At 43.0% G+C, this 11944-nt stretch overlaps 1 protein-coding gene across 4 annotated transcripts in view; it reads left to right on the top strand.

The window, feature by feature from the left end:
- Positions 1 to 2702: 2702 nt before the first annotated feature.
- DNAH7 (dynein axonemal heavy chain 7) overlaps positions 2703 to 11944 on the top strand; it is a 253702-nt gene continuing 244460 nt past the window's right edge. For 2 of the 4 annotated variants that reach the window (XM_084779442.1, XM_084779439.1), the window contains exons 1-2: positions 2703 to 2859; positions 8049 to 8111. In XM_084779442.1, coding sequence (XP_084635568.1) covers positions 2845 to 2859; positions 8049 to 8111 — 78 coding nt within the window. In that variant the 5' untranslated portion in view covers positions 2703 to 2844. Of the gene's footprint in view, positions 2860 to 4431; positions 4451 to 8048; positions 8112 to 11944 lie in introns of those variants that run through there. The other 2 variants (XM_084779441.1, XM_084779440.1) reach the window with 2 other exon arrangements.

The raw sequence follows: 11944 nt of genomic DNA, 5'->3' as shown, positions 1-11944 counted from the left end.
GCAATTTCCGGTTTACTCTGTCTTCCATGTGTGCGGTGTGGAGATGGATGCTTTCAGCGTCCTGCTCTAGCTGTCCGGCCACAAGGAACTCTTATCCCTCTTGAACTGTTAAGCCAAATAAACTTCATGGTGTTGCATGGTAACAACAGGAGAGTAACTGATACACGCCTCCTTCCCTCCCTCCTCCCTCCCTCCTTCCCTCCCTCCTCCATTCCCCCTTCCCTCCCTCCTCCCTTCCTCTCCTCTTCCTACTTCTCTCTTCCCCTGTTCCGTCTCTCTTCTCCTTGACTTTATTCCTCCCCATCTTCTTCCTCTTGTTTTTCCCTTCTACCTCTTCTTCTTTTTCCTCTCTAGCTTTCCTCTTATTTTAAAGACATTTAACACAAATATTTAAAGTGATATATATTCATTTATATATGTATTTATGTGTATATGTATGTATATATGTACATATGTATGCATAATTTATATGTATTATATTAACTATTTAGTCGTGTTTCAGTGCATAGTTTGTTGAGATTAAATCTCTTGAATAGCTATGCAACTACCACCTCCATCCATTTGCAAAGCTTTCTTTCTTTTTCTTTCTTTCTTTTTCTTTTCTTTTCTTTTTCATCTTGGAAGACTGAAATTCTGTACACAATAAACAAAATCACGTTGCTCTCAGCCACTGGCACTCACCGTTCTGCTTCCTGTCTGTGTAAATCTGAGTACTCGACACACTCCACGCGTGTGGAATAGCGCACGCCTGTCCCTTTGTGAGGACTATTCTTTGTTAGCTGAATGTCTTCGCAGTTCATTCATGTCTGAGTGGGTTTTGGGATCTACTACATTTTGTTTAATCTATTCCTCCATTTGCACACATTTGGGTTGCCTTCACTTTGTCATGGTCTTTCCTCATCTGTGTACACACTTCTGTCCTAGCTGCTTCTTATCTGAGCATATATACTCAGAGGTAGAACGTTTGGCTCGTGTGGTAATTCTTCTTTTCCGAGCTGCCATTGAGCAGCCTACCAGTTTACACTGCCTTGCAGTGCAAGGGGTCCGCCTTCTCTGCGTCCTTCCCAGTGCTGGTTAATTTCTGAGTATCCATCTCTTACCCAGCATAAAACTGGTGAAGAATCCTTCTCATTCCACACATTGTAGTCTTCCGATGGTTTCTTTGTTGCACAAAGGATTTACACTCGGGTAGAGCTGAGTTTCTTTGTCTTCTTTTGTTATTTTGTGAGCCAGATCTAATAAGTGTTATTGCAAAATCAAATGTCATCGAGCCAATGAAATAACTAGTTCAGTGGGTAAGGACATTTGCTGTCAAATCTGATGCCCTGAGCTCAATCCTTGCAACACACATGATAGAGAACAGAACAATTCCCACAGGTTGACCTCTGACCTCTATATGCTCTCCTCAATAAAGTAAATATATAAGAACAAAAGGAAATCAAATGCCACGAAGCCTTCCCTCTGTTTCATTGAAGAGTTTTAAAGCTTTTGCTTTTACATTTAGGTAATCCACCTGAGTTAATTTTGATATGTGACACTAATTGTCTACTTCATGTCTGTGCCTGTGGCTATCCAGTTCCCGCAGCACCATTTGTTGAAAAGACATTGTTTTCATTATTGTGGCTTTGTAATAAAATTTAAAATCGGAAATATGGGGCTTCCAAATATGTCATTTAAAAAGAAAATATTGTTTTGGCCATTTGAGATCCCTTAAGATGTCACATGAATTTTAGGTTAGGAGCCTGCCATTTCCCAAGAGAAAACTTTACAGTCAGGTGTGGTGGCATAAGTCCGTAACTGCAGCACTTGGGAGGCTGTCACAGAAAGAGTGTGGCTATGCGGTGAGACCATCTCAAAGCCAAAACAAAATAAACAAAACAAAACTAAACAAAAACATTTTATAGGAGGCAGTTTCTCTTGAAGTCTAAACTCTAAAATATAGCACTTACTGATCTTTTCACCTTCATCATCGGACTCTAATTCGATTTACCCCGTTTCTCAGTCTGGTGGATTTGGTTGTTTGTTTGTTTGTTTGTTGTTCTAATAGCCATACCACGTCTCAGGCTTTTGCGTATGATCTCTCTGCCTGGGACATTCCTCGCGTGGCCATCTCTTTTCCTCCTTCAGCCATCAGCCCTCACATCCGTTCCAACATCTTCTGAGAGAAGTGAGTGGAGCTGTGACTCTCTGCACTGTTTCTGCTAATTATGAACACTTGCTCGACGCTATTCCAGGCCTGAGCCCGAGGTGTTGTCTTACAGCACAGCATCATTCATCTAGTCAATTACGAGTGTGTAGAATTTGAGTGAATCTCTGAAAGCTCAGTTTCCAGTGGGGGAATCGACAAAACTGAACACCGAGGCACCTGGATAATGAACGCCTTTGCCGGCTACAGTCTTGACTGCCTTCTCTTTATTCCATTTGCCTACATTAGCAATGAAATCTGCAGAAACAGCTAAATGAAGGTTTAAGGCAAAGGACCACGCTTACCCAGACTGGGTTGAAAGGTGCAGAAGTCTGAGGATTTAGCCACCAAAGGGTCTTCGTTCCTCACAGCTGCTTGCCACCACTCGCCAAGGGGTGCTAGACACCACCGGGGCCTCAGAAAGCCACCCTACTGAACAGTCTAGTAAGTTCTGGGCCCCATCAAGTAGATTCAGATGACCGGAAGTGGAACCGGCCAGCTTGTTGCTTAGCAACGAATGAGGCAGGGACGCTAGAGCTCCCAGCTCAGAGAGAACAGTGACTGAGCGAGCTGTCCAGCGGCAGACACCTCTGGTCCCTGGTCTGGGTGTCCCGCAGCAGCGACCCAGGTCGGCCCTGCATGGCCCACGAGTCCTCGCCATGAGCAGCAAGCAGGTGAGAGCGGGGCCGCCACTGGGGGTCGCGGGCCCTAAGGGATAGGTGCGTACTGCGCTCTCGGGGACCCTCGACTCCTGTACCATCCGGGTGTTGAGGGTGTCCCCCTTGTTCCCTTCCCAACTGCGGGACCTCACTGTTGTCCTAAGGACAGGACACAACACCCTCAGGACGCGCCAGATGTGGAATCTCTACAGCGACCCCTCGGGGTTATTTGGGAAAGCTTGGGTAGCAGGAGGCTGGGTGACACGTCACTGTGGGAGTGGTCTTCTTAGCTGTTAGACTTTCAGCAAATCAATCATTTTCTTTTGGAGACTAGCTATTCACCAAGCCCTCCCACCTTAAGTTGGCCAGGCTGACCTTGAATTTACAGCAATAGCCACCCCACCCCACCCCCATTGCTGAGATTACAGGCCACCCAGGATTCTCACTTAGTCCTGTGGAGTGTAATAAAAGATGCATGCTACAATAGCTATGCAGTGAAAACAAAAACTGTTCTCTGTTGAACTCAAGAGTAACTGCAGCACAGACCCTTGGTCAATGGTTTTGAAGCGAGAGCAACCCAAATAAGAAGAAGTTGATTTTCAATCTGAAACTTTTACTGAGCAGCCTCTTCCCCAAACCCCCTCCTCCCACCCCTCTCCCCCCACCCCCACACCCCGGGAGCCTTTCATCGATTCACAGTCGTTTCTTTTATAAGTTGAGTTTGAGGAGACTTGGGAGTTGAGGCCATGGCTCAGTGCTTAAGAGCTTGCTCTGAAGCCCTGAAGACATAAACTCAAACGCTCAGCACCCAGTTCAAGGCCCAGTGTGACTGAGCTTGCCTGTAACCCCAGCACTGTGATGGATAGAGACAGGATTGCTGGCCCTTCCTGTCCATCAGCTTAATTTCTGGTTCAGTGAGAGACCCTTTCTCAAAGTGAGTTAGCAAGTGATTTACTGGCTTCTGTGCATAGGCAGGAGCACCCCATCCAAAATATGGATCTCTCTTTCTCTCTCTCTCTCTCTCTCTCTCTCTCTCTCTCTCTCTCTCTCTCTCTCTCTCTCACACACACACACACACACACACACACACACATACAGGAGCAGGGGATTTAAATACTTATTGTGATAGCCAGGTTTTGTTGCTGTGACAAAACCAGAGCGAGGCCACTCAGGGGAGGAAATCGTTCTTTTGGTTCATGCTTTTAGAGGTCACTGGGCTCTGGGTGTTTCTGTGGGCTGTGCCAAAGCTCTGCATCAAGGCAGGGAGGGAATGGTAAAGTTGCTTACCTCATGGCAGGCAGAAGGCAGAGAGAGCCCCGAGGAAGAGACTAGAGAAAGACCCCACATGTTGAAGGCGCACCCCCCAACAGCCCACATCCTTCAACCAAGTTCTACTCCCAACAGCCCACTCCGCCATAAACTTAATTTAGTGAGGAGAATAGCACCCTCACTGCTCAGTAACTTCTCAGGAGCATCACCAGCCGGTGCCACTCCCTCAGCACATGAGCTTTTACAAAAGACATATCATAGCTGTACTATAACAGCTGTAGTTACAGACGGTGTAGATTACTAGCAGAAAATGTCAAGCCTCTAACTCACTAAACAAGTAAGTAATAGTTACCTAAATGTTCAAGAAAATTTTATTTCAGTGTTTTTTTTTTTGAAATACATGTAATACATTGAGAACTGTGTTTCATGTATCAAGGTATAATTAGCAACGAGTAGTACCAGAACAAACAAACAAAGAATCTCCCACATTTCAGATACATGTAACAACAACAATAACAACAAAACAAACAAACAAACAGGAAAATCACAACAAACAAGTGCCCAAGCAAACACCAGACTTCACTGTGTGATTTTTAACAAAATCACGACGTATTGCCACCTATAATGGAGAGGCTCATTTGCTTAATGGCCAAGTCAGTCTTTGGCCCAATCATGGAGCCATAGTCTATACTGTCAAAATCTAAAACATCGATTTCATTAAATGTACAGTGGTTTTTCTGGAAAGCTATTTTTCTTAATTCCTTCCACCTACCCAGGTCGAGCTAAGAAGCAGCCACTAAATCATTACCGGAAGTCAAGTTTGCTTCACTTTTATAAAGCAATCCTGCGAGGCAACACCCCTTGTCTCCCTGAGACCCCCAGTGGGGCCATGCTTCATTGAAGAAACCCTGGACTCACCAAGGATGGGCGTTGGTAGCCCATCTGGAGCTTTTGCCACTGCGGAAAGAACACACTGTCTTAAGCAGCAGAGGGCTCTCTCCCGCTGTTTCGGTTGATTTTGCAGTTTAAAAACTTATCTTGAAGCTTTCTTCTCTGCCAACTTAGAGTACAGTTTTCCTTTTGAAAAGATGAAAGTTTTATACTTTAATCTAAAACAAATAGAATGGATTAAATTTTCGGAAATTCCATTTTAACGTGACATTTACTTATGTATTCATTCCATTTGAAGAAGTGAGCAGGTGGCAGGCTCATATTTACTGAGGAGGTTTTTTAACATATTCATCTCATTAGTGGAAGGTTGAGAGGGACATGGCATTTTTCAGAGATAGCTGTCTGGGTTTTTCTCTTAAGTTCGGTATTTAAAGAGAAATATAAATCTTTTGCAGTTGCTCATTTCATTTTTAAAGCTAGGGAAAAACTTGAGACACTTAGAGATTCAGTTGAAGAAGTTTCCGGAGTTTAGAAGTGACGCTACTCAATGGTCAGGAAGGTCCTCACAAACTGACTGCTGTTGTGGGCAGCGGGAAGAAAGGCTGCAGCCTCGCCCTGCTCAGCACACTTTTTAAAGCTACACAACTACAAGCTTGTCATTTGCTTGCCCTTCTGCCATGCTCATCCTTTCCCCCATTATTATTATTATTATTATTATTATTATTATTATTATTATTATTATTATTATTATTATGTTTTTCAAGACAAGGTTTCTTTGTATGGTCCTGGCTGCCCTGGAACTTGCTCTGTAGACCAGGCTGACCTTGAAGTCACAGAGATCTGGCTGCTTCTGCCTCCTGATTGCTGTGGTTAAAGGTGTGTGCCACCACTGATTGGCTAAAAAAAAAAATGGTTTTATGTGTAGGAGGGTTTTTCCTGTATGTGTGTACACCATGTGTGCAGGACCCTCAAAGGCCAGAAGATGGTCTTAGAATCTCTGGAATTAGATTCAGAGAGTGATATGAGCTTCCACGTGGGTGCAGTGAACCCAGGCCTTGTGCCAGAGCAACAAGCGCTCTTAACCACTAGCCATTTCTCCAGCCCCTCATCATACCATCTTAATATCATTAAAAAGGAACCATGAAAAAGTTTACTGTGGGACAAATACCGTAGTGACAACTTTACCCCCCAGAACTCAAACATGTGGCACTCGTATTTGAACCAACCTGTGAAATTTTACCTTTGAAGCAAGTTCTTACTATGAGTTGAGACTGACTTTGAGCTCATATAATCCTCCTGCCTCTGCTCCCCAAGTGCTGGAATACAAGTGGATGACATCATGTCCAACAACACTATTATATTTTGACAGGTTATTGCCTATTTAGCATAAAGATTACTATCAAGTTAATAGAAACCTTTGGTTGGCATCGCTAACACTTGGGTTATATAACAGGTTTTACACTATTCCTTTCAAGAGGTGAGTAGATGAAAACTGACAGAGAAAAACTGAAGAATAAATGTAATATATAAATAAAATATAATATATAAATAAATGGAATATAAATGTATATTAAGAGTTCCTACAGAAAATACATGGTATCCTATAAAAGGTAATTAAAGACTATTTAGAAAGAGAACTTTTGCAGAGGGGTGGGTGGGGTTCAGACAGCACACAAGAGTGTGAGGCAACCTTTACTTGAGAACAAATGTTGTAAAATTTGGCTGAGTGAATCAATGTTGGCATTAATGAGTAAACAGGCAGCACTCTTCCATGGTCACACTCAGGATGAGGGACCAGAAGACTTTGTGAGAGTCAGAGACACAATATTTGTCACAGGAGCCACACTGTAGGACTGTTTAGCCCCCACAGAACCCGAGAAAACTCCCTTCTTCCTGGGGTTCAATATGTTAGGATGCCTCTTATTGGTTCATCCTGGCCATGAGTTATGAAGTCTATACAAAGACTCTACCCTCTCCATCACAGAGCAGGACAAAGGCAGAAACCGACTAGGGCAAGCAACATAACTGTGACAGAAATTACTGAACACAGATGAAGACTTCATAGAAACCATTATAAGCAGATCGTTTCCTGTCCATAAATCATTTGGGGCCAGGCCTATGGTTCACTGATAGAGTGTTTGCTTAGCATGTATGAGGCCCTAGATTCAATGCCTTTTTAATGATATGTTATAGTTTAACTGAAGCATCTTACACTTTTTCTTTTGCCAAACTTACCCCTGAGCACACAAATGGAGGCCATAGTCTAACTTACAGAAGTCTGTTCTTTCCTTTCATTATGTGGGACCAAGGCTATTGAACTCAGGCTTGGTGGCAGTTGCCTTAACTAATTAATTAATTAATCCTGTCAGCATGACACAATTAATTAGAGTCATCTTTTAAAAAAGAAGAAGAACCTCAGTTGACAAAATGCCTCTATCAGATAGTGGCTTGTAGGCAAGTCTGTGGGGTACTTTGTTGACTGATGATCGGTATGGAAGGGCCCAGCCCACTGTGGGTGGCACCACACCTAGGCAAGTTGTCCTGGAGTATATAAGGAGGCAGACTAAGCATACCAGGAGACACAAGTTAGTAAGTAGTGTTCCTCCATGGTCTCTGCATCAGTTCCTGCCTTCAGTTCCTGCCTCGGTTTCCCCTAACGATGGAGTACAACATGTAAGCCAAATAAACTTTCCTCCCCAAGTGGCTTTGGTCATGGTGTTTTATCACAGCAATAGAAACCCTGACTGAGAAGCCATCTTACCAGACCTGCTGTTCATTACTGGTGTGTGTGTGTGTGTGTGTGTGTGTGTGTGTGTGTGTGTGTGAATTTTGTATCCTGCAGCCTTGCTGAATGGACTAACTAGTTCTAATAATTTCTAGATGTTTTATAAAATTTTCTCTGTATAAGGTCATGCCATCAGCAAATCATGTCTTAGGATACTTTGGATGATATGTGCTTGACTTCATCGTAAGCAGTGTAGCATTTGGTTACGTGAATTAGATTTATCAATAATAAGTGAACAGATTTTTCCCTCTCCACACAGGATAAACTATCCAGCAAAGAAAAATCTAAGACACCACTGAGATTCCTACCACAGTTGCCTATGGTAATTGTTAATATAGCATTCCTTACTCTATTCTGATAGTGTTGCTTACTATTTTCTGAGAGAAAATTCTATGTTCTAGTTGATTCTATTCTAATGGGCAAGTTCTGTGTGGTGCATCTCTTAGGAAAGACACCATCTTAGTAAAGTCACCACATTAGCAATTTCTAGCATGAATGGTTTGAGATATCTGAGTCAAAGACTTCCAGATGACCTCAAGGAGAAATGTCAGTGTTGGTGCCAGGAAGCATGTGCTGGGGTTACAGCTCTGTGTCTGGCTCTGTGACCTTTGGGGAGTCACTTCTCTGCACCTCCTTTGTAAGCTTAAACCTGAGAAAATTTGGTGACGTCTGAGGAGATGGCTGTTCCAGTGCCAAAGGATGCACTGCAAAGGACTTGGAGATTTTGGTGTTTGTTTTCATTATTTTCACTACAAATTATCATTTTCTATGGAAAAGGCAGCTAATAGGCATTGATTAGTGGATAAAGTACTGGAAAAGTTAAATTCCACTACATAAAATTTACCATTTATTAATTATGTTTGATTTAATGCCATTGAGTTGCATTCTTATAACTCCTAAGAGTTGGGGTTTAAGTAAAGTTTCAGAACAGATATTTTGAAACATAAAGACTCAGAATGAAATCTATGGTGGAGTTTGCATTGCTTCGTACTGGGAGGATTCCTAACAATTTTGAAATGTTTTTTTTCAGCTTAAAGAAAACAAAATTAAATGAATAACAACAACAACAACAACAACAACAACAACAACAACACCAAAACAAAACCAAGTGAAAACATTAAGGGCATAATTTCAAACATTTCAAAGCACTCATGGTTCAATTTTGAGTTTATTTGCAATTTAACACCAAGATTATTAGAATCTTTGTAGGTAAAATCATAACTTTCATATATCTATCAGTATCTGCTTTATGATGTTAGTTCACAAGTCAAAGAACTGACATGAAAGTTTATAAATTATAAAATTGACAATGTTGCCATTGGGGTGTCTGGACCTGTTAGGCTCATGCTCACTCACTCACAAGGATTTGGGGCGCAGATGAAGGATTCTGTCACTGCAGTGAACCCTTTCCACCAGGAGGCTGATGAGAACGGGAGGTGGGAGGGCAGGGGGGCGGGGAGAGACGGAGCTGGGGAAGCAGAGGGGTGGTGCACAGTGCTGTAGAGTCAGGTGCGTGAGTGAGGAAGTTTGTGTCGTAGACTGATACCCAGCAGGGTGTCCTGGATACTTGCAGTCTAATTCACAAACATCAGTGAATTGCCTGTGTTTGCTGGTATGAAAATTCCATAGCTGGTAAACCATAGCATCTCATAAATGTCTTCTCATTCTCCCAAAAGGGGAGCCTTCTCCTCTGAATGACCATCATATGACTTAGCATGGAAATGTACTGCTTTTCCCCTCTGTCGTCATGTGGTCCATGAGGAATTGTAGTGGTGACGTGCGAGACACAGTCGGGGGATATGATCTGGTATTTGCATCGTCTGGAACTCATTGCCATTCTTTAGTCCTCTATCCTTCTTTTCTTATGTTTAAAAAAAACAGCTGGCTAACCAGTTTTGATATGTTCTAGTGTAAAATTGACAGTATTTTAACATCAGTTTATTGAATTTATTTAGTAAACCTAGGTAGACAGAGGGTATGGGCAAGCAGCTTAAGAGATGTGCATGTGAATCATTCAGAAATAACTTAAATTGTAAAGAACGGTGTATACATTCAAAGGCAATCAACTGCAGCTGGAACTGAGAAAAATTTTAAACTTTTAATTTCCCTATCTTGAACAAAGGTTCAGATTTTAAAGTGATGATAGCGTTAGGGTGATTAATATCAACTGGTATTAAAACTTAGCAGTTTGACCCAGCACAATTACTCCTTGCCTTCATGAAATGTGGCGAGCATCTGATGGACCTCCTCTGTATCATCCTTTGGGAGCACATGGTCTTGATGCTTCTGGGTGAAGGGTAAGTGATGGACACATTTCCAGCTCTTGACCGTCTGACATGTCTATGCAGTACAGGTCAAGCTGACCATCTGCTGCTATGTCTATGCAGTACAGGTCATATGGCAACAAAAGGAGCCTTGGAAGTGAGATAATTTGGAGAATGTGGACGCGAGCTCTGAAAACCAAGATGAGGACTTGGTTCTCTTTTACTAAGACTTTGTTTATGTTTCTGAAAAGCACAATCAGCCGTCTTTCAGGAAGATTGAGGTGGCCTTCTGCTACAGCACTGCCTGTAAATCAAGACCCATATCTTCTGCTCCCTGCCTTATTTAAAAGTGCTGAAGGTCTAGCCCCACCACTGACCCTAGTCTCTTCCTATGTACTATGCTTACTGTTTCTAGAAGCATGTATCGAGTAACATTCTATGTGTCCTTGTATGGTCAATAGGGTAATAGAATAATTTGTCATCTGTAGGCATACCCTTTTTTAAAAGCTATTTTATCTGGGTTCTTATACCTACCACCCTACCCTTTCCACCTCAACCCATTCCAACCCCCCAACACTAGGTAGGTGAGAAAGAAGGTTAGAGGGGAGTAGGGTGTGGTTCTCTTTAGGCCACTTCCCTTCCTGCTGATTAGGGGCTCTGCATCCCTAGGAGCAAGTCCAATCTTCATCTTCAGAATATCCATCTTCTTCTCATCTCTTTGCTCACAAACACTTGACCAATCACCACCACCATCACCACCACAACAACAACAACCACCACCACCGCTGCCGCCGCCACCACCACCACGACCACGAGAAGCAGGGAGAGCAGCCGGTGCCACAGGCCCTCTCAGGGCTCTCCTCTTTATACCCTCTCCAGAGTCCCCAAAGTTAAACTATCTTCAGCTGGCAACAATCATGCCCTTCCTAGAGCACAAGACAGTCATAGTTGATGGCTGTGGACAAACTGAAGCAGCCCCTTATCCTACACCTGGGATTAAAACAGACAAGTGCTCATGTAGCCTAACTGGATTTTTAAAGAAACCAAAATTATCACGATAGTCATCCAAACTACCATACCATTGAAATAAAAAGCTCTACTAATTGTGCTTGGCCAAGAGGTGTTAGCTGGGGACTATGCCCTATAAATTGTGATTAACGTCACCATAAGAGGTAACTACCTGTTGCTAGGCAGAGCCTAAAGTCTGTGTCCTCCATGAAATAACAGTGCCCACCTAGGCAGCCCTCCCCTTTCACTCTTTTCTCGGGCTCCCGTTCAAGCATGGCTCTTCAGAATCTCTTCTTAGCCTGTCTCATCCTGCACATCACCGTCTCTTCACTTTGATTTTCCCCATCGCATTATTGCTGCTTGACATTATATGACACCCATTCTGAAAGAGCTGCCTATACTTCCACTAGGATGGATGCAGTGTGGGGGGGGCAGGTACTCCACACAACCATAGACCCACTGCCTTAAGTAGAGGCCAGCATATGGTAGGGTCTCAGTAGTTCCTTATTTAAAAGGAATGGCTTGCCTTTGACCAGAGTTCACCCACACGGCCCGGCTGCCCACCCTAATGTCTTCTCTCGAGTTTGCTCTTCTCCTTTGGTCTCCAACTCCTGATGCCGTGCTTGACTTCGGTGAGTGCACTGCTGACTTTCTCTGCGGACAGCCAGTCGTGTTTTATGGTTTCGCTTCTGTCAGTTTTTCTCTTGAAACTCTCTCCCACTACTGTTCTCTATATTCTGTCCTGGGAGAGAAGCGCATCACATTTTATATGTGAAACAGGAAACACGTCATTCCTTTTATGATTGTTTCATGCCTGTATGAAAGGCAGGAAAGTGGCCCCACAGTATCTAAAATTTTTTAATAATATTAAATGTGCTACCTT

Source organism: Acomys minous (genome assembly GCF_964271855.1).
Source record: "Acomys minous genome assembly, chromosome: 4".
In the NCBI taxonomy this organism is placed as follows: domain Eukaryota; kingdom Metazoa; phylum Chordata; class Mammalia; order Rodentia; family Muridae; genus Acomys; species Acomys minous.
The sequence above is the reverse complement of the archived record's forward strand: the minus strand, read 5'-3'. Positions and strand labels throughout refer to the sequence as shown.